We start from the raw sequence: 23,587 nt of genomic DNA on the forward strand, positions 1-23,587 counted from the left end.
TATGTATTTATTACGACATAGGTAACTGTGATCGACGACGGCATACCCGTTCTCTCGTCTACGACCAGCGTGGTGATCGCGGTCGAGGACGTAAACGACAACGCCCCGGAAATGTTGAAAAAGGCGTACCGGTTCAAGATCCCAGAGACACAGCCGGTGCAGGAGCCGCTGGTGCAGGAGAACAGCACGACATCGGCCACAGCGGAGACCGCCGAAATCGACGAACTTCTCGACAAGAAGCCATGGACGTGTTTCGGGCCCAATGACATCGCAGGACCGGCGTTGTTCAGGGTCGGTATAACAATATAAACATGAGTGTTTAAACTTAACGTTTTCAGGGCTGTCGATAATATGATCGATATGCAAGATCATGGGCGTAACTATAGACCTTTGTATTTTAGCCCTTTAATATAATATTATGTCTTGTCCCGAAAAACAACGCCTCGCCCATTAAATAGGTAATAATTATTATTTTAAATCGGCTAAGGCTTATGAAACGAAAACAAAATATGCATTAACCATATTATATGGTTTGTAATTTGTAATAATTAATGATGAAAAATGTTAAAATCCCAATCAAACGTAATATAATGTGTATTACATGTTACTGCTGCAGATTTACCGAGTTCAACGCTCAAACTATCTGTACGAATTATACAATAAATTAGGTTGCATATCATTCTAGTGTTATATTTATCTTTTTCGTTTGAAAATCTAAATGAAAAATATTTACGATTAAGAACAATATTCAAAAAAAAAATAAAAAAAATAGGACAATTTAATTTCTTCACAAAGTGTCTGAGTAAATAATAGTTTCTTGCGTTAAAAGCAATCACGCTGTATATTCCATGTGGTATTATTGATTGTTTTTTTTTTTTTAGGATGGGCGAACTTTTAGAAGTCATTTTAGAAACTATTTAGTGATTGCCAAAATAAAGTGCTTATATACATAAGTTTTACTCCTCCTACCCCCCCCCCCCCTATTAATCGCTTTACCTATGTATAGGTACTTTTTAAACAATATGACCTCTAACACTTAACGGATATATCATTAAATTATCTATGTTCATCTGATCATCTCTATAATAATATTTTAAAAATACTTATCAATCTCTACGGCGCTATATAGTTTCCAGGGTTCTTATACGTGTTTGTGTACATAATTGTCTATAGATCGTGGCCAGCGACAAGGATTCTGGAGACAATGCTCGCTTAACGTACACCATGAAAGCCGCACAAGGATACGACGATATATTTTCCGTGGAACCCGACACCGGTGTAATATATTCAGACCACTCGTTCCGGGGCAACCAAGACTTTTCATTCTACGTGAGTAAACTATTTTTTAAACTATACTACCAATAATAATTGATATTTTAATAATTAAAGAATCGTTTTTGGTGGGTTTGTATATTATATTGTGTGTAAAGGGAAGAAATCTATTTACTGCGTTTCGCTCATTTGATATTCGGCAAATTAAAAACGTGTACAACTAAGACGTTTCGTAATAGCTGTTATTTATTATTCAACCGCTAACAGCAGTATAATATTATGGTATACTAGTATAATTATTGATCCTTCTTAGCATAAAATACTATCGAAATTTTTTTTCTACTAGGTAGGTAGTTTATAATTTTTAATGACATGAAAATCTATTACTGCAGTTCGATGTAATAACTATATCTGCCACTTTAAACACCCGTAATTTAATTTCGTAAATGCGCGTCATAATTAATATTACGAAGCCACAAGATGTCATTGATGCATTTAACAAAGCCATTAAAATCAATAACATTCTGCAAACTATATAATATACTATGAGGAAGTAAACAACGTCGTTTATTTTATCATCAAAATGGATAAATTAAATATATACTGTAATAGCAGGAGGCATTATTTTGTTCCTTGTTTTATTTAATTGTTTTATCTATTAATTTTTTACACACAACTAGTGCTGTTCAATTACACCCCATGTTAAACATTTTAATTTAATGACACAAAATAATAGGGTTAATATTTTCAATATTCTATTATTATCAACCAAAAGTATGATATTTATAAGAGGCTTATAAACATGCTCGCCCTTATTTTAACATAAATATTTTTTGGGCCGGATACACGTTTCTGTTTCTGACCGATTTTTCATAAGGTTTACGTTGTCATGGTTACTTATTAACAAAAATGTATTTGTGGTTCATAGATTTTCCTTGCAGAGGAAAAATATCGAGTAGCGTGCTATGGTTTTTTTTTTTTTTTTTTAATATATAGGTATGAATTTATTTAAATTCTGATTTTGGAATTTTTAAGTATATGTGGGTATTTATTGGATTATATTTCCTATTATTTAGATATTTTTATACCATTTTAGAAATGTCCTGTGGCGATACAAACTACTTTTTTCAAATGAGAACCAACCTTTTTTTCTGTAAATTATTATGCCGATTATTTTTATTTTTTTTATAGAATGATTGATCTAAATCAAAATTTGAACGATTAGTTACTGAGTTAATTAATATGTATAAACTAAAGATTATTGTTTTTTTTAAATTGTTTTACAAAAATATAAAACAGGTTTAGTATCGGATCTAGTATTTATTGATTCAGGGACGTGTCTACCCCGTGCCTTATCCCCACGAACGGAACATTTCCGGGACAAAAAAGCCCCTGCTGGATAAAAAAATCAAAGTAAAAATATCAAACAATAATATACAAATTACAAATGCAAATGAATAAATATACTGTTTACGAGATTTTTTATTAAATAATTGTTAAATTAATATATAAATATAATTCAATATTACTTTCACACAACTTTGGTCCATCAATCATTACCCATTTAATTGAGTAATAACCAAGGCTGGACATTAACGAGTTAAAAAGTTAAAGTTAAGTTAAAAAGTTAATTTTATTTTAACTTTTTAACTTAACTAGTTACTTTTGGCTTTTCGTTAACTTAACTGTTAACTTATTAAATTTCTTTCTTAATTAACGTGAAATTAACGAATTAATTTTTAATTTTAAGAAGTAAGTTAAGTTAATTTATTTTGTTTTTAATTTTATAAGATTTCACTATTTCAATCTATTTCGTTTTCATGTCAAAAAATATGTATTGTAAATTGTTTAAAGTCAAAAATTTATATCATTCGAATCTTACTTATATGGAAATCTGTATGAAGTATTAACACTATATCCTATAATTTAGTTTTGGGTTGGAAAAAAATTAAGTACGTTGGCGTTGTTTAAACAAATTAACTTTTTTTTAACTTAATAAAAAGTTAACAAAAAATGTGTATTAACTTTTAACTTAACTGAGTTAACCTATAGTTAAATTAACTTTTAACTTTAAACTTTTTGTTATTGGTGCATATTAACTTAACTTAACTGAGTTAAAAAAAATCATTAACTTGCCCAGCTTTGGTAATAACTAATAAATCCATAACGTGAATGATCATAGTCGATAGATGCCGATATGATGATCGTATTTTCGAATAAAACAAAAAACCTATTTTCCAACCTATTATTATGTGTAAAAAAGTATATATCGATTCAAGGGGAAAACGTTCAAATACCGTATTTACTATAACTTATATGACATACGAAATTAAAGTGTTGATAGATTAATCAAATAATTAGGTAGCAACTTAAGTTTTTAAACCCATTATCATAAACCTATTATCCTTAATACACTAAGTTAAAAAGATACCACAAAAACTACTCGTTCGAATTTTGATTTATACTCATCAACATTTTGAAAAGATTCATCTGACTAACGATTAACAAGCAAAAAGATGGTTGTCATTCGAAAATAATAATTTGGCATCACTAGGACACTCCTTAAATGGTATAAAATATGAAAAAAATTATATTATATATTTTGAAAGTATTTCCCATATGGCCATATTATATGAGTGACCAACTTCTTTTTTACAAATGAAAACCACCCTCTTTAGATCCCTTCCTATAGAGCCACATATAACATTCCTTATACATCCTTAAAAATCTAAATATTTTGGAATATAGCGTATGTGTATGTATGTAAAAGTATACCAAAGTCAGAATTTGAACAAATCAATTTTTAAGTAAAAAAAACTAGGGTGAACACGCTTGATGAATCACCCAGTATATATGTGCTAGTACCTATCTATATTAACTTTTATACAATTTTACACCAACTTACTATTGTTTAAAATTGATTTATTTATTCTTTCCTTTCGAAATAATTTAGCGATATTATTTTTCTTTCGTATTAGGTGACAACCCAATTAATTATTCCGTTTTGAATATACCGGCAAAAGATGACTTATAATAATATATACTTATATACAATATACATATATATACAGTCAAACCGCATTTTCCGTTCTAATTCTAATTTATTTACCAATGCGTACCGGAGCAGAGGGCGTATACCTTTAATACTTTTCTGATTATAATGCCATTTGGTTTATTACACCATTATTCGTTCCATGCATATATATTCGTTGTCGCGGTCGTCTTCGTTGGTATGAAAACATCAAAATCCAATTTATTTTCATGCGGAATTTCGATGTATAAGCCAAACACATTTTTCCTCGGGAGAAAAAGGAACTTTTTTTGTTTGACACATATACGCGTTTGAACCATCATTATTTACTCCGGATCGAACATCTAAACTCATCCGTATCTTGGATTCATTCCACTTTACACTACTGTATACGGTTTAAATCACGAAAATCGTTTAGCTTCCGCGCACTCCTTGCAGATTTGTTTTTAATCTTCGTCATTCGGACGTTTTTATTTTGTTTTATTCGAAAGTCTTTTAAGTATATTTCGAATTTTAAACCACAAAATATATCAATATTTATAGGCTCCAAGAGCTATTGAATATATTTTGGGTATAATATACAGAATCTTATACAATATTTCCTTACATAATATTTCCAAACAAGATGAAATAAATGTAAAATAATAATCAATGATTCATAATAATAATCCATTCAAGCCTTAGTATGAAATACTAATTACTGTTTTTATTAACAATACCTTTTAATACTTTTATAATAGGTACTGCCTTCTTGCGTTCATTTTTATGACCTGTAGGTATATGTGTATTGTGTATACTTGCCAGAATAATATTGCTGCGTTAAGCTTAAATTCAAATCTGGGTTAATATAAATATTAAAAGTTCGCGAAATTTAGATCTTAAAGTTACGTACCTACAAATACTTGTTTGTTTATAACTTTTTCAATTTTGAACGAATCGTGACCAAGTTTCATGTGAATATTCCAAACAATATCAAATATTTATATATATATATTGTACAGGTATAATCTTCATGGTATATTTCGTCTCGTATAATGTTCCATTTAAAAAGTATTTGTATACATAATGTTGTTTATAATATTATATTATATTATATTAAAATAATATAATAGATTTATTATGAATAATTTATATTGTTATAACAGATTCGTTAAATTGTAATTCCTATAAAGGTATATATAGGTACTCAAAAAGCATAATCCGACAAAAATATTTATTTTTTTCTTAACAAGATTACCAAGAAAAATAATTATCTTCTCTTTGATAAAAACAATCGTTTTTTATTTTTTATATTTTGTTATAATTGGATAGTCTCGTTTATTATAATAAGTCAACCAAGTGGATAATGTGCGCACACATAATATCAAATACATAGTAAATGCATATACGCATAATACGTATACGTGCAATATACACTCTTTTACTTAAACCTCAGAAATCGACTCGTATATTGTTAATGAACTCTATCTCCGCGTAACACATAAACATATAGGATACATATTATTTATTTTCTACAACATCTCATTAGTACTAACGAGGTGGTCGTCATATTTCACTGGAAAAAAAAATTAAAACCGAAATGACCTCGAATACGAATCGCTTAACAAAGATAATAGTTACTACCTATATCAGATTGACAATTTTTTTCGTGATTTAGATAAGAGCCACCGACAACGGGTCGCCGAACATGAGTGCCGTAGCGAAAGTAATCGTTGAAGTGCTGAAAATACCAGAAAACTCTAAACACGTGCCTGAAATTCAAAATCCGAATCAAAAAGTAGACATTACAGAAAGCGATACCGTCGGCTACATAGTGGCACTTATCAATGCTGTGGACAAAGACCAGGATTACCTTTGGTACCGGATCGAAAGTAAGTTCACCGTCATCAATTAATCAATTATTTATATCACTCCGAGTTCCTAGCAGTCATCCTCTATCAAATTGAACTAGATCAAAATATGTTCGTTTGTCTTAAGGGCTTTAACTATAACGAGGGTAAAATTATTATAATATGTTAGACAATTTGAGGGTAATATAAAACTACAACAAAAACTGGAAATGTGTAATTTGATGAAAGAACTAAAACCCCCTCACTTACCGTGCTATTATTTCAAAAGCAACTTAATCGTTCATACTTCGTTTCTGTGGCTTTCTATTACAATAAAAAGCCTTGGAAAATGTTTTGGAAATACCAACTTCAAAACACCCAGTAACACAATTACGTGTTCGAGTTTAAAGCACTATCTATATTTATGATATTGAAAAGTAAATACAAACGAAACCATTTTTTTATGTGTTCCTTGTCTTTCGCGTCCATTCCCAATAGCAAAATTCTATTTATTTTTTCGTCTTGGATCTAAACACAACAATAAAATGCTTATTAATATTTGTATTTTAAATTCTTTGTGAAATGTTTTTTTTTTTTTTTTTTGTAAGCACTTTAGTGCAATTCTTCATTTAATTCATAAATGTCAGATACAAACTGCTTTTCTGTACTATTACGAAATTATTTTTACATATATATTATTATTCACCGTATTAAAGACTTTAATTTTATTATTTTCAAAAAAAATACTTTGAATTTTTCTTCGCAGTTAAAAGTTTTACAATCTTTTCTAAAATACTGTAGGTAGTCGTGCACTTGTGAATTTATAAAATACTATTAATATGATTTTACAGAATACTTTTGTATTACATTCGAGTAAAATAAACCAGTACACGCGCGTTCCCAATAAAGTTTTTATATAAATCATAAACGCGTAGTATATGACATATTTTAGTGTACACCTACACATATTTAAAACATATTCCCGCGAATACGAATAAAACCATGTTATATATTAAATTATATCTGACTGCAATATCCGACGTACATCAATATTTGTTCGCCCAGTCAATATTCGTGTAGACGACCGGCGTATAGGCGCATGCAAAAGACGGTTCATATTGTTTGGTTTATACCTATGATATAAGCTCGAATTAAACTTCATCATTATAATATCACCATACAACACTGCATATAATAATATGTATTATATATTATACATTATGACAATGCGCATTCGTGTTTCGAAGGCGGTGATCCAAATTCGGATTTTATGATCGAGGACGACGGCAACGTGTTGCTGGCCCGGCAGCTCGACTGGGAGAAGCAAAAGGAATACAACCTGACCGTGGCGGTGACGGATGGCGTTTACACGACGGCCACACAGCTGTTCGTCAGCGTCAAAGATATCAACGAGTACAGGCCGAAGTTCTCGCAGGACCTGTACGAGGTAAACGTCACGGAAAACGCGGAAATCGGTTCGCCTGTCGTGCGGCTGATGGCCACCGACGACGACCAGGACCTGAGGCTGTTGTACGGCATACACAGCGCGCAGCACGTCAACTCGGTCAAATCGTTCGCAGTCGACTATCAGTCGGGAGTCGTGTCGGTGCAACAACCGTTGGACAGGTAATATTATATATACACGCGTATTTTATATAATTAGATACCTGTTTCCTCCTATTTTACGTGAAACTATATAATTCAAAAGGAAATCGATTATAAAATATAGTGTTTAAATAGATAATTGTTAATCTTCAAGATTTATATTTTCTGTACGCAATGAAATAACTCAAATGTAGGTACACATTTGAATATAGCATGCCGCATTGTAATATTCCACATATTTTTTTTTTATAGCTTTTTGGTAGTTTTTCCATAAGAGAAACTATACTGTTTAAATCTAAGGTGTTCCTCTCTGTCAAGTTACGTTCTAATAACATTTATAATAAGTACCTATCATTCTTTATCGTAATACCACGGATTGACAAGTATTAGCTTTCGTATCTTGCACTAATCATTATGTTTATAATATTCGTATACTACAATTTTTTTTTATATAACATTATATACTTCAGCGACATAAAAGTTCACCCCGCATGTGAACCGCTGTATCAATCTTCGGATTAACATTATTGAGCTTTACGTTTACAGAGAAAGCATTGCCAGACACGAGCTGACCGTTGTGGTCAAAGATCAGAGCACACCGTCCAAAAAGAATTTCGCGCGCGTCGTGATCACAGTGATCGATAGCAATGATCACGCACCCGAATTCAGTTCCAACATCGTGCAAGGTCGGGTATTTGAAACCACCGCCGTGGGCACTAGTGTTCTGCAGTTGTTAGCCACGGACAAAGATCACGGGGAAAACGCTGCCGTATCGTATCAAATCATATCCGGTAAGTTCCACGTAATTGTCACAACTAATTATATATATATATATATTGAGTCTTCCGTCACAATGAAGAAATATTGCAATATCGTTTTCTTCATTGTTTTCGTTATTATCATCCGTGTATGTATTTACACTATAAATACATCTCGTGTACATCTCGCGGGCTCACGACCGTTATGATTATTAAATAAATACATTATGTGTAACGCAGTTTTCGTATTTAAACGGATATAGTTTCGGTGGTAAATATTTATAAAACGAAAATGCGCGTATTTTAGACTGGCGTGTGTAGTACACAAAGATAGATGACAAAATTCGATTATACATATATACATATATAGCTCTAGCTCAGCTCTTTCCTGTGAACCGGAATTAAATTCGTGATATGGACCGATGAAAACATAAAAATAAATATTGCACTGTGTCTCGTGTTAAATACATTTATCTAGTGATGGCGTAGACCGGCGGAACACCCCCCCCCCCTCTCCCCCATATAGTCCTGTCCATATTTATGCAAACAACATAATAATATGTAAATACTATACATGATTCGGATTCCTACAAAATATAATTTCCTATAAAATATTCCTACAATCATATGGTTATATTTCATATTGTATATTATTAATATGACGACGATTGATTACTACAATAATGGATAGAGTGTGTAAATAACCCCTCCCTCCCCCCCTTCTAAATAAAATCCTAACTACGTGCCTGCGTTTATCTAACCCGCGAAACACCTTAAACGCTGCAGGAAACATCGGCAACGTGTTCAGCATCGACAGTAAGCTGGGCACACTGCACGTCATGAAAGAGCTGGACATGTCCGTGTCGTCAGAATACACATTGATCGTGAAAGCCGTGGACTCGGGATCGCCGCCGCTGTACTCGACCATACCCGTCTACATAATGGTCGTAATGGCCGACAACGCTCCGCCCAAGTAAGTATAGTACCTATTCCGCTTCGACTGCGTGTAATAGGTAGTCTACGACATAATACCCACTCAAAATATTATGTATTAACGGTGTTTTTTCACCCATGCTTTCGAAAAATAAAAAATAAAGGTTCAACAATCCCGAGGAATCAGCTGAAATCTACGAGAACGAACCGTCCGGGACCGTGGTCAAACGTCTGCAAGCCAGGAGCACGTCGTCTCTGCTGTTCGAACTGGTCGAGGGCGACACGTACAGCCTGTTCGCGGTGAATCCCAGTACCGGCGTGTTGGTCACCAGACGGCCTTTGGACTATGAATCGTGTCACGTCTACAACCTGAGCGTCACTGCTACGAATATGGTAAGCGACGGGAATGACAACACGTGACTACGTACGTTTAGTTATGATTTAAACTTGCTCGGAATTCAATGGTCTCATACAGAAACTGTACAAATATAGTTATTGCGATATGTAAATTCGATTTCAGTTGCATGGCTTTTTATCGCATATTTATATGCGTTTCTTTCATCATATTTTTTGCGGTATATTACGTGAGTAGGTATATCTAGGAAAGTTACATTAATTTGTCCGGGATAATCTCCAAAATATACTGACTCGATTTACGTCTGGTTATTTTTTTTTATATATCTATCGTTGATAATTGGACGTAGACTACCTAAATACCGATCCAATTCCTACCACCGGAAAACGAGATCGGTGAAATAAAAATACAAGGTGTATTGGCGATTTTTACCGTGACATTGAAAAAAAAAATTGTTAGAACTTCCTCATCACTCTGAATTATTAAAAATGATTTAAAAATTAATTTTTGACGAAATTTATCTGAAAATAATTTATTTATAATTTATTATTTAACAATTTTCGGGGGTTAAAACCCCCTAACCACTCCCCTGGATATACGCCACTGGATTTATCGTTCTTGTCTGCATTTTCTGGCGCAAACATTAATATATTATATGTTACATTAATTTTCAAAAATGCATAGTTCGTTTTTATAAACCGTATAATATCTTATATCATGATATTATTATGATCCATTGAATTCACAGTTACGGTTATATACTCGTGTAATTATATAAATCACTTTATGCACCTCAATATAACTGTGATTGAATAAAATGTAATCCCCCCTCGCTGCTTTTTCTTCTACAGGCCGGTTCGAAAGCTGTCTGCCTTGTGTCGGTGCACGTGCTTGACAGAAACGACAATTCGCCCGAATTGGTGAACACAAGCTACAAGGGTGTCATCAGTGAAGCGGCGCCGATCGGTTCGCTGGTCCTTCTCAATGACACATTGCCGATGCTAATCAAAGCTTCAGACGCCGATTCCGGTTCGAACGGTCTACTGCAATACGAAATAGTGGAATTTCTCCAGAGCCGAATGTTTCACGTTGTTTCCAACACAGGTAAGTGCATCTCGATGGTAACCGCCCGACACCAGTGGTGTATTTGAGTAAAAGGTGAAGAAAATCCCAGCTTTTTCATTTTAGGTATATTAAAAATATTGAAGTAATCTCGAAGATTTTTATATTTTTACTTCATATTAAACTATAAAAGTCAAACGCTCTGCAGTTGGGTATTCTTCGATAGATTGATGCATCCTTATATTGTGTAACATTTATGTGGATTTAAAAAAAATTAATAATATATATACCTCTTAATTTAGTTTTGTAAATATAAAAAAAAAAATAAATAAAGTCTCAAATACGCCACTGCGACTTACAGACGACGATATCAATAACATATATTACAGTAATAATATATAGTATAATAAAGTATATAATATTATCGATTGTTGACTGGTGTTATTCCTTCGTCGTTCATAGGTGCCATCAGGACGACAACGCTGTTGGACTACGAGACGTCGCCGAATATAACGTTCCGCGTCAGAGTCATCGATCAAGGAAATCCGAGGCGGACCTCAGACGTACTGGCCAAAGTATTCATCTCCATTTTGGACGTGAATGACTGTCCGCCGGTATTTACCAGCTACGAGTACAATGCGTCCGTGTTAATTCCCACCTATGTCAATGTGGCAATCGTCCAACTAAACGCTACCGACGGAGATTCTCCTGGGCAGACGAAATTGACGTATTCAATTATCGGCGGAAACGAGGCAAACGTCTATACAATCGACGCCGATAGAGGACTAATCACAGTTAAAGAACCTAATTTAGGCTTCAAGTCGAGTCCTCATAATTTGGCCGTTTCCGTCACCGATGGCAAATACTCCAGTCAATCGTAAGATTTTAAATATATATACGTTACCGTTAACTAGTTTTAGTCTGGTACTCTGGTATATTAAAACGCTTATCGGCCCCAGTTTCCTAATGAACCTATAGATATCTAATACTCAGTGCACACGTTCGATGTAACTCCAACGTTTTTTATAAGATTATTACGACGCGGCGTCCTGTGTAGGCAATTTAACTAATAATTATTATTACATTAAACGCACGTTAAAACTATATCAGGTTAAATGATTTGAATCGCTGATTTAATTATAATCCGACCACCTGTAATGCTGTAGAGTGTAGATAATAGTGATGACTACTGACTAGTTCAATGCTGTTGGCTGTCATAAATAATATATATATATAGTCCATATACTTCACCAAACTCCATAGCTATTAGCTGGTAGACACTTGTGCTACTTGACGCCAGCTTCTGTCCCACAGTGTTTGTTCTATTTTTATTTTATTTTATAACTTTTTCGATATTTTTTATGATTTCTGTCAATTAAAACATTTTACTCAAATTTTATGAAAAAATTTATATTTTTACATTTTTTCTAAATAACTAAAATAATTAATAATAGTATAGTTTTTTTCATTACAATACATAATTTAAACTATTTAAAGTGCATTTTTTATGGTTTTTTTGCATTTAATTCACAATGCACAGCCCTAATTATTATAAATATTAATAAAAACTCATTAAGTGACATAATAACCCGAGATTATTTTCTAACTGTGGGTTGATGTAAAATTGAAAAAAACCTACATCGTATTATAGGCGTAGCGCAGCTGTGGTGGTTGAATAGGGGCTAAACACTCCAATTAAAACAAAAATAAATACATCTATAACCCTCCTCCCCCCAAAAATATATCATTATTTGAACTTTGAATCAATCCGAAATAAGTAAATAAAAAAAAATGGAAACTTGCTGTGCTGTATAGTTAGTTCCGAGTGTCAAGTATCGTTATTGAGTTGGTTAGGTTAGAACGTTAGGTCACTGTAATAGAGTTGTTAAATTTGAATTGAATACGAAAAACTCTTCCGAGTGGTGACTGCAGATCTTGTGTCAGTCTCTATTTCTAAGGGTTTTATAATTTATTTATACTACTATTTCCTAATAATATAATGTTTATTTTAAGTATGAATAAATATCAATTTATGAATATTATTATGATATATATTAAAATATTTGAATGCATTGGTTTGTAAAAAAAATTGTTAAATACATTTTTTCGTTGTATTCAACTTCCAACCCCCCCCCCCCTCCGAGTCATTCAATCAAAAAAATTCTCCTTTTTATAAAGTGAAAATTTCGTTTCTTAGTTATGACTATAGCCTTATCGGTTCTTTCCCGCTCAAAACAGTTTTTGCTATGTTTGACATTTGTAAGACGAAGACAACACATGGGGATGTAGCGTCCTCTTGGGGTTAATAATCAAGACGCACAAAGTCTCATCGGTGGATAATGTTTAGTAAGGTTGGTTAGTTATATTCAGTGGTTGTAACTAATCCAAATATTTGGGGGGGGGCGGGGGGGGGCTGAGACCACCTCCATACATTTTTTTCTAAAAGGTAGCCGTTGGGATTAAACCCCTCCCTTTAGCCACCTCTAGCTGTGCTTATGGTTATTCTACAGATATAGTAACGTCTTTGTCTTAATAATTTAATACACAATCCAATTATGCATCTCGTTATTATAATAAACGATGAACGTTTTCTTGGAATCACGGTGCACTGCGATACCCGTTCAAAGTTAAACCCGCATGATTAAATGTTTTCAGTCACTTTCAGATTTCTTAGAAATCATTTCTAATGCTGGTGGCTGCATGCCAGTTGAAAACCACTGTTTGATATTATATTATGAAAATCTATGATAGGTGCTATTAAGTAAGTAAGTTAACTAGTAGGTACTTAACCTATATTAGTAATTTTGTGATGAGTAGTGATAAATGAGTCTATAATATAATTGCAATAACAAAAATTGTGTATCTCATAAAAAGAAAATAAGTAATATAATATTACGATTTTATTGTATAATTAGCTCTCTTCTCAACAAAAAAAACAACTTGAACCAGTTTTTGTGTATGCTTGTAATTTCATGATCGAGGTACACAAATTTTTACTGGCTGAAATATACGGCTTTCTAATAGTTACACGATTTTAGCACACCTTACAGTCTCTATAGGTACACCCTCTATAAATAATAAAATTATAAAATTGTTATTTTGATAAAAATGTTTATAATTTTATATTTATTGCTACAACAAAATCTTCTGACCACTTCCATTCAAATAATCGTAGTCGCAAAATGGTGAATACTATGCCGTTGCTTATTCTGTTAATTATAAAAATATCAATGGCTTAATTTTTTATACAGGCATACACTGAATGCAATTTTTAGTATTTAAAATATGTCATAATAACCTATTGGTGTTTTTTTTTTTTTTATTATTATTTTTAGAAACGTCAATGTCCGTTGGTATCGAAGTGAAGACTCCAGTCTCAAGTTTCAAAAACCTATATATTACGCAACAATTGTGGAAAACGATACTAAAGTCAGATTTCTGTGTGCTGTCACTGTCATTGGAGCACATCTCAACGAACATTTATTATTCTCCATTTCAAACCCAAGCAGTCATTTTCAAATCGGTTCAACTACGGGAATACTCAGCACAACGGGAATTGCTTTTGACCGTGAAGTCAAAGAAATCTACCAAATTATAGTACAGGTATGTTACAGTGTTGTTAAACAAATAGTAAATTCACCTAGTTAATATGTTGTATTTATAAATATTAAGGTTCAAAGCATGGATGCTGACAGTGAATCACTGAGAGTTGCTCATGTTCCAATCAACGTAACTATTTTAGACATTAACGACAACGCACCAATGTTTGTTAACTTACCATACTACGCAATCGTATCTATTGACGCAAAAAAAGATGATCTCGTTACAAAGGTAATATTATAAGGTGGGGGAAAAAAAGTTTTTTGAAATATGTATTTACTAATTTTGAAAATCAGGTGCATGCTGTGGATTTGGATCAAGGAGAAAATGCAGCTGTGCGATATGAACTAACCAAAGGACCTGGGGAACTGTTTAGAGTGTCTAGGAGTACTGGAGAGATATTTTTGCGACATAATCTTGAGAGCCAAAACAATGGCCGTATAAGTGAATTCAAATTAACTGTTGCTGCATTTGATGGAGGTAATGATCAACAATAATTATTAATTAGTTTTCAATCTTATTAACGGTCACTATTGTTGTTCGAAAAAAATTCTAGGACAACAGTCTTATTCCACTGAAGTAGAAGTCAATGTTAAAGTCATGGATCGATCAATGCCTGTATTTGACAAACAATTCTACTCTGTATCCGTACCAGAGAATATTGATCTTTACGCGCCTATACCTTTAACTATTAGAGCTGACTCTCCATTAGCCAGGAAATTAATTTACAGTATTGTAGCTGGAAACACGTTTGAAGAATTTGCCATAGATTTCAACACAGGTTAGTATTCCATTGAATTGTTTTTTCTTTAACAACTGTTTAATCATTATTAATCACTCTTCATTATTACCTTAAGCTTAATGGTGAAAGATATTAAATTCTTAGATTTACAATTATTATTTACTATTTAGTAATATTTACATCTCTGTATAACACATCACTTACTATTTGTATTTTATTTCTTTTCTTGGTGGTCAACAGCTGATGATTACGGTGGTACTAGTGAGTACACATTATAGTTATTCTATTGTGTGTGTTTGTGCTTTTTTTTTTGGAGTCTTCTTAGATTCCCAGTATAAAACTTGGACATCAGGAATTAAAGCACCATAATAAATCTTTACTTTTGCCTATTAACCTAACATTTAAACACAGCTTTTTATAATAACATACAATTTCTAAATTCAATTACTATGTCCAAGTTTTCTTAGGTGATATTTTATATTAATTTTAAATATTTGTCTTCAGATTTATCTTAATAATTTATTGTATTCTTCAATGTTTGTGTATAATATAACTTTGGTATGCTTTTATAAGTGAAAAATCTGAAAACAAATTACCTAATTACTTAAAACATATGTTTCTTGAGTAGCATGAATTATGTTGAACTGCTTATACACCAATGTATTAAACTCTTATTACTTTTAAATAGGTTTATTGTATGCTGTGGACAATTTGGACTATGAACAAGTCCAACATTATACATTGACTGTTAGAGCTACAGACAGTGTGTCTGGAGTATCAGCAGAGGTGTTGGTCAGTATCATGGTAACAGATGTAAATGATTGTGCCCCCGAATTCTTTCAAGACTCTTATAACATCTCTATATCAGAATCGGCGTCGTTTGGTTCGTTTATACTGAGAGTCACAGCTACTGACAATGACACTGGTAATACATTTTATGAAATTAAATTAAAGAACATTTTAAGTTGTAATTTTATCAAATAATATGTTTGGTTATAATTTTTTTTTTTATTATTATTCTTATTTTAGATATAAATCGTGTAATTAAATATTCCATTAAAAAAGATGAAGAAAACTCTACTGATTACTTTCACATAGACGAAAAAGAAGGTTCAATTTATCTGAAACAATCGTTAGACCACGAAACACGGCCATTTCACCATGTTGTATTAGAAGCAACTGATACAGGTCTACCACCACTTAGCACCACTACTCACCTTTGGATTACCGGTTAGATATTAACATTATTTTCCTTTCTGTTTAATAACCATGTATTAATTATGACATAATTGTATTATAGTACTGGATGTTAATGACAATGCACCGAAATTCGAACAATCTTCATACTCATGTTGGTTATCGGAAGATGCTGAAAGAGGGCAGTTTGTAACTATGGTTACTGCTACCGATCCAGACATTGTTGATCACTCACGCCTGGTGTATGGCATAACTGGAGGAAATGCACAACAAATGTTTGATATTAACTCAAAATCCGGTAAGAGTGAATGAAATTATGCTAGTATTAATATTTATATTTGTAATAATTTTTATCCAATTGGTTTAGGAATTATAATTGTTTCAAACCTAAACAAGTTAACAACTGTGAATGAACATGTTCTCAATGTGTCAGTCAGTGATGGAGTGTACACAAGTTTCTCAAGAGTTAGAATTGAAATGGTGTCAACCAACAGACATAATCCCGTGTTTGAAAAACTTCAATACGATGGTCGCATTTTAGAGAACCAATTGTCGGGGACTGTAATCATTCGTGTTCAGGCAATAGACAATGATACAGGTCCATATGGCGAGGTGAGCTACTCAATACCATCAAAGAAGATGTCTAAAATATTCAATATCAATAATATCACTGGTATGTATAATATAAAATCAAAAATGATACATAATATTATATTATAATTTATAACAATAACATGTATCTTCTATATTAAAGGGGAAATTATATCGAGAATGCCATTAGACCGTGAAGAGACATCGCTATACGAATTAAATGTTTTGGCTTGTGACCAAGGAGCTAGATGTGGATATACTTTGGTTCGAGTTCGAGTGAGCGATGAAAATGATAATTCACCACGGTTCCTTTTACCGGAATACAAAACATGCATACACAGTTCTCTGCCAGTCAACACAGGATTCCTCACGGTTAGACATACAATAATAGTTATAACTTCTATGCAATTGAAAACCATAAACTAAGTTTAATATTGTAATTATTTCATAAATAATAGGTGAAAGCAGTCGACGATGACCAAGAACCATCTGGTCAAATTACTTATTCAATCAACGATATTGAACCCAGCGACATAACAAAACTAATGACTGTGAACAAGTATACAGGAGCTCTTGTTCTTCTGAAAACAGTTGAATCCTTAAGTATGCAATTTTTTAGTAGTGACTTAGATCTAAAATTAAATCAATTAAATATTTTTTTTTTTTTTTAGAAAATAATGTGTATCAATTTTTTATACGAGCAACTGATAGTGGATCGCCACCAAGACAATCAGATGTTCCTATAGAGCTATTTGTGTTATCACCCGAAGACCTACCTCCTGTATTCCTTCAAGAAGACCAGAAATTTAATTTAACAGAAAATTCTCCTATTGGTATGATCTAGGATATTTTTTATCTCGAAACTGATTAGGTATTATATGAACAGGCATTTTTTTAATTTAACAGGTACTATTGTGACAACTGTAAAATTGGTATCTCAAGTTGAAACCAAGTATAAAATCACTGCTTCTGATGAGACCGCCAAACTGTTTACAATTAATGATCAAGGCCAAATAACTGTCACTGGCTTGTTGGATAGAGAAAAACAAGCATTCCACATACTTGGCGTGTTTGCATACACTGAATCATCCCCTCCATTAACTGCATTGACTGAAGTCTATGTAAAAGTATTAGATGAAAATGACAATGCTCCAGAGTTCGACAATGACTTTTATAGTGCCAGAATATCAGAAGCCATTGCTGAAGGCACTCTAGTGGTGAAAAGTAATGCAATATTTATATTTTAATTCGGCTATTTTTCGTTCGTAACCAATAATTGTGTTCATACTTATAGCTCGTGCGATTGACTTAGATGAAGGCAAAAATGGTGAAATCAAATATTTAATAAACTCCAAATCTAATGTACCATTTGTGATCGATCAGTACTCAGGATCAATTAGTGTTTCTGTATCAAATTTGGATCGAGAAGTAAAATCTTCTTATATGTTTGATGTAGTAGCCTTTGACAGTGGAACACCATCATTCAACTCCACTGTTAAAGTACATATATCTTTGGTTGACTATAACGACAACCCATCACGTTTCTCTCAAGCTTCATACGCAGCATCAGGTAATACAATTATTTCAAATCTGAAATGTAAGTCACATAACTTAACGTAATTTTAACATCGCAGTTGAGGAAGATTCGCTACCTGGAACGGTTGTGGTACAATTAACATTAGTGGACGATGACAATGAATTACCAGCCACATTAATGTATCACATACGTGATGGGGATATTCATTCCAAATTCGCCATCCGGTCAACTGGTGAAGTTTATGTAGCCAACACATTAGATCGAGAAACATTAGACAACTATCAACTTTCAATATTAGTTACCGATGGAACTTATGTTTCAACTACACAGCTCCATATTACAGTCACAGACGTTAATGGTATATCATATACATTACACACCATAAACAAATAAACTAATTCAATTAAAAATGATCATTGTATTTTATTAGATGAAAAACCTTACTGTCTTCATCACCGCTACAGAAGAATGCTTTCAGAAGGAGTGCCAATTGGCAATTTTATATTAAAAATAGAAGCTCGTGATGCCGATTTAAATCCAAAACTACGATATTACCTAACTGGCTATGGAGCAGAACACTTTAGTTTGGATATAGATACTGGTAATTTTATATCAAAACAACTTAATCTTATTTATTAGAACAATTTTACTTAAATGATTATGATTTTTATTTGTTAAACCATACCATTTTAAATTAACATAAATAAAATATAATATACATTATATTAAAAATCAAATATTGTTCATGCCTACAGGCTTATTAAAAACAGCAGTGACTCTTGATCGTGAACTGCAGTCACGTTACAACTTAGAAGCACACGTGCAAGACCGAGAGAAAAGCGAATGGGAATGCGTATCTAAAGTGGAAATTACAATGTTGGATATCAATGACAATGCCCCATTATTTATTTCTAATAATAATAATACTGCCTCATTGTCAGAAGACGCACAAATTGGTACCATAGTGATCAAGATGCATGCGACTGATGCTGACATAGGTAAACTAAAATTGGATGTAAATACTTTTTAAACTATGTAACATAAATTATTATGATTTTTCTAGGTCTAAATCGAAAACTCAAGTTTTCATTACAAGATTCAGCTGACAATCATTTTATTATTTCATCTGATAGTGGTATTGTTACGCTGGCTAAAAAATTGGATCGTGAAACTTGCGAGACCTACAATATTTCTGTCAAAGCCATTGACCAAGGTTCCCCTCCACTTTCAAGCCTCACTCAGTTACATGTAATTGTTTTGGATGTCAATGACAACCCACCAATATTTGTCCAAAGGTAAGTTAAATCAAACAATTGTTTGCAATTTTATCTAACATTAAACTGTCTTTCCAGAACATACTATGCTACTGTTACTGAAATTGCACCTATAGACACTGAAGTGACCAGAGTATTGGCTACATCACTAGACTCTGGTAAAAATGCCGAAGTAGTGTATTCCATTGCTGGTGGCAATGAACACAACAAATTCTCGATAAACTCAGAAACTGGTGTTATAAGTGTGTTTGAAATGCTCGACTATGAAAGAGTGCGTGACTACTTGCTGACAATACAAGCAACAGATCTGGGCGAACCTCCATTGAGTAACCAGGCAATGGTGAACATAACAATTTTGGATGCCAATGACAATGCACCAATATTTGGTCAACTGGCGTATACCACCCAAATCGATGAAGACGTACACATCGGTGAAGTTGTTATTAAAGTTTCGGCAACTGATTTGGACAGCGAACTTAACGGTAAAATACGTTATGCCCTGGTTAAAGGAGACCACCATCAGCAGTTCGCCATTGACTCTTTTACAGGCAACATAACTGTTGCCAAGCCTTTAGATCGTGAACAGGTAATAAAAAAATTTTGCGGCATTCAAATTTAATTTTTTGGCGTCTATATTGTTCAGTTGGTTAAATTTATGAAATATATTAGGTTAGGTAATATTTGAATATTGTTTTTGAAACAATTAATTTTTCTACACAGGTATCAACTTATAATCTACAAATTCGAGCTACCGACTCTGGTGTCCCTGAACTCATGAGTTTCGCATTAGTCCAAGTACAAGTGAATGACGTTAATGACAACCCGCCATTGTTTTCACAGCATAACTACTCAGCATTTGTCCACGTAAGTATTATGTTGTACATAATTAACAAATAGGGGTAACTAGCGCCTCCCTTCGCTAATATACAAAAAAAAAGACAGAAATAGCTCTCAACTAAACAATTTATTACGACATTATTATCGCAAACTTATTTTTGTCAAAACAAGTCAATAATTTGTTCAATATTATGAAAATAATTTATGTTACAAAAAAGGCTTACAAATTTGGAAATCATACATTTTGTGTTCAAATACAAGTAAAATTTAACATTGAACATTAAAATTGCAACAGCACAGGAAGAAAAGAAAATTAACATTGTTACATTTGAGTTTTAATGGGGACTGCGTAACGCCTCCACATGTGATAACTTGCATTTATTATTTATTGGGATCATAACACCCTCCTTACAGGATTTTTACCCTAGATTCATAATGAAACACATACACAAAAAAATACTCACCCTCTGTCGCACTTGTACACGATAATATTATGTTATATCAACTTTTCAGGAGGACAAAAAACCTGGTTGGATTGTTTGCCAACTCTCTGTGACAGATGCAGACTTAGAACCAAATGGTGGACCATTCACATACGACATTCGCAACAATGATGACGGAAATGCATTCAGTATTGATCCTGATGGTACAGTTAAGACAGCTATGCTTCTAGACCATCGTTTCCAACAGAACTATAAACTACTTATACGTGTATTTGACAATCACAAACCATTTCTGCATTCCGACACATGGCTTCATATTAAGGTAAAAATGTATAATAATTCACAAACACTGCGTTTGTTTAATATTTTTATAGAACTAAATATTAAAATTCAAGACTATTTGTGAATAATGAAAACATGTAAAAAAAAACATTGTTCAATATTTAACGTTAATTGATATACTAAATTAAATAAACCAAATTTTATTTGCATAAATAAATCTTTGAAAATAAAACTGAAATTCTTCACCGGTGTATAACTTTGTTTCATATTTCACCCTAGGTAATCGAAGAATCACAGTTCCGACCTATTATAACACCACTAGAAGTCTGGGTAGGATCTTGGCAAGACCGTTGGCAAGGAGGATCATTAGGACATGTGCACGCCACTGACCAAGATGAATATGATACATTGGCATATTATGTGATGAACCACAATCAACTATTCAAAATTGATGAGAGGTCAGGAGAGATAAGAGCACCACAAGGATTAGACGCTGGTTATTACTCCATTAATGTATCTGTCAGTGATGGTAAATTTTCGTCAAACTCCACAGTTAATGTGGTTGTAGACTCGTTGACTGATGATATGCTAAATGAAGCCATCAGTATAAGGTATGCATAAATCAATAAAAATATTGAATTTTCAGGCAATTCACAATGTTTATAAATTGTTATAGGTTAAAGTCTGTAACACCGCAACATTTCATATCCAGTCAAAAGAAATTGTTGATGCGTACATTAAAATTGAATCTGGGTAAGGATGTAAATTTAATCAGCATCCAGGATGCTCCGCAAGGCAATCTAGATATTTTGCTCTACATCAGAGGCGTAAGTTGATCAAATCATGTGTTGAATTTTAGAACAGCATTAGGTACCTATCCTCTAATTTTTTGAATTTTATTTTCTAGGGAACTGATTTAAACACCATGCACACCGCCCTTCAAAAGGCAGGCTTGGTCATATCAAACAATGTACCCCCTTGTAATTGTACGCCTGGCCAGGGTGTGTGTAGTCAGCGCATTACTTGGCTAGCAGATCAGGTGCAGACAATAGTTACTGATATGGCAACATTTGTGGCGCCTGCACATACCCATCAACCGCATTGCGCTTGTCGATTAGGTTTTGTTGGTAAACGATGCGAAAACAAAATGACTTCAGAGTGTCAGTGCTCTGTGGACGAGATTTGTGTACCGGATAATGAAATCGATGGGACATACAAGTGTGACAAGCCACGAGGTGTTGGTGACCGTTGCTTGGCCGGCAATGAAAATCCCTGTTGGCCCCCAATTTTATCTAACTTACACATAACTTGGATTCAACTGACTGCTGCCTCAGCGGCCTTAGTTTTTATCATTATGGTCATATGTGTATTGATCATATGCAGGTCAGTAATTTCTTTGTCATTAACCGCTCAGCCAAAAATACTTGTTTCTATTTTTTTATAACCAATTGATTGCTCTACTGTAGGAAGTGTCGTGTGAAACGTCGAAATGCCCGTCGCAACAAGAATATACATGTGTTGAACACAGAATTCAAAAGAACTGCAAAAATCAGCAATTTAGAAGTTGCTCAGGTATGTGTGCGCTTAACACCACTGCATACATCGTTGTTGTTTTCTTTTATAATACTAAATTTGTTTTTCTTTTAGCGGCCAGTATCTTATACAGCTATAGCGAGCAACCCAGACGCAGCTTACATGGCTGCTGTAGCTGCAAATCAACTTAACAATTTAGACACTCTGAGGAGTTATGGTTCAGCTGGCGATGACTTAGAAAATGTTCCACTTGATTATTTACGCAACTTAAACCGTGGTAGCAACAACAAAATAATGAACGGTAAAGGTAAGAATATAAAAATGCACTAAAAATAAATATTTAATAAAATTAAAGTGTAAGAGTTCAATTTTTAAAAAAAAAAATCAATTTGTTTGTTTAATTTATATTACATCTGAAATTTAACTAACTTTTTTACTTAAAAATTAGAAATATTTATTAAATTTTAAAGTATTTTGCTTTTAAACATAATTATTAATTAATAAGCACAGAAGTAATGATAATATTTAATATTTGTGCTGTAGTATAATAGCATTCACAATGTTGCTTTTTGATCACAACAAAATTTATATAAACAAAAACAATTAATTAAAAATTTTTCTTGGAAATTTAAAATTTAAAATTTTCCTGCATACATCTTTAGCATGCCCATATAACAGTATTTTCTTATTTTTTTTTCAAATATTT

The 23,587-nt window shown here is 32.9% G+C and overlaps 1 protein-coding gene across 3 annotated transcripts in view; it reads left to right on the forward strand.

Moving 5' to 3' along the window:
* The window catches only part of LOC132951202 (fat-like cadherin-related tumor suppressor homolog), a 149,433-nt gene that overhangs the window by 123,674 nt on the left and 2,172 nt on the right, over window positions 1-23,587 (forward strand). For 2 of the 3 annotated variants that reach the window (XM_061022970.1, XM_061022971.1), the window contains 35 exons: window positions 22-291; window positions 1,174-1,329; window positions 5,961-6,174; window positions 7,380-7,758; window positions 8,284-8,528; window positions 9,282-9,468; window positions 9,593-9,821; window positions 10,635-10,887; window positions 11,308-11,722; window positions 14,181-14,448; window positions 14,518-14,676; window positions 14,742-14,925; window positions 15,002-15,226; window positions 15,428-15,448; window positions 15,876-16,112; window positions 16,217-16,417; window positions 16,488-16,682; window positions 16,752-17,057; window positions 17,139-17,347; window positions 17,434-17,578; window positions 17,647-17,808; window positions 17,882-18,199; window positions 18,270-18,545; window positions 18,610-18,870; window positions 18,943-19,113; window positions 19,268-19,510; window positions 19,576-19,807; window positions 19,865-20,372; window positions 20,507-20,650; window positions 21,137-21,388; window positions 21,628-21,959; window positions 22,025-22,175; window positions 22,256-22,731; window positions 22,815-22,920; window positions 22,996-23,188. In XM_061022970.1, the coding sequence (XP_060878953.1) occupies window positions 22-291; window positions 1,174-1,329; window positions 5,961-6,174; window positions 7,380-7,758; window positions 8,284-8,528; window positions 9,282-9,468; window positions 9,593-9,821; window positions 10,635-10,887; window positions 11,308-11,722; window positions 14,181-14,448; window positions 14,518-14,676; window positions 14,742-14,925; window positions 15,002-15,226; window positions 15,428-15,448; window positions 15,876-16,112; window positions 16,217-16,417; window positions 16,488-16,682; window positions 16,752-17,057; window positions 17,139-17,347; window positions 17,434-17,578; window positions 17,647-17,808; window positions 17,882-18,199; window positions 18,270-18,545; window positions 18,610-18,870; window positions 18,943-19,113; window positions 19,268-19,510; window positions 19,576-19,807; window positions 19,865-20,372; window positions 20,507-20,650; window positions 21,137-21,388; window positions 21,628-21,959; window positions 22,025-22,175; window positions 22,256-22,731; window positions 22,815-22,920; window positions 22,996-23,188 (8,323 nt within the window). The remainder of the gene's footprint in view (window positions 1-21; window positions 292-1,173; window positions 1,330-5,960; window positions 6,175-7,379; window positions 7,759-8,283; window positions 8,529-9,281; window positions 9,469-9,592; window positions 9,822-10,634; window positions 10,888-11,307; window positions 11,723-14,180; window positions 14,449-14,517; window positions 14,677-14,741; window positions 14,926-15,001; window positions 15,227-15,427; window positions 15,449-15,875; window positions 16,113-16,216; window positions 16,418-16,487; window positions 16,683-16,751; window positions 17,058-17,138; window positions 17,348-17,433; window positions 17,579-17,646; window positions 17,809-17,881; window positions 18,200-18,269; window positions 18,546-18,609; window positions 18,871-18,942; window positions 19,114-19,267; window positions 19,511-19,575; window positions 19,808-19,864; window positions 20,373-20,506; window positions 20,651-21,136; window positions 21,389-21,627; window positions 21,960-22,024; window positions 22,176-22,255; window positions 22,732-22,814; window positions 22,921-22,995; window positions 23,189-23,587) is intronic. The other variant, XM_061022972.1, reaches the window with a different exon arrangement.

This window comes from Metopolophium dirhodum, chromosome 8 (genome assembly GCF_019925205.1).
Source record: "Metopolophium dirhodum isolate CAU chromosome 8, ASM1992520v1, whole genome shotgun sequence".
Classification (NCBI taxonomy): Eukaryota; Metazoa; Arthropoda; class Insecta; order Hemiptera; family Aphididae; genus Metopolophium; species Metopolophium dirhodum.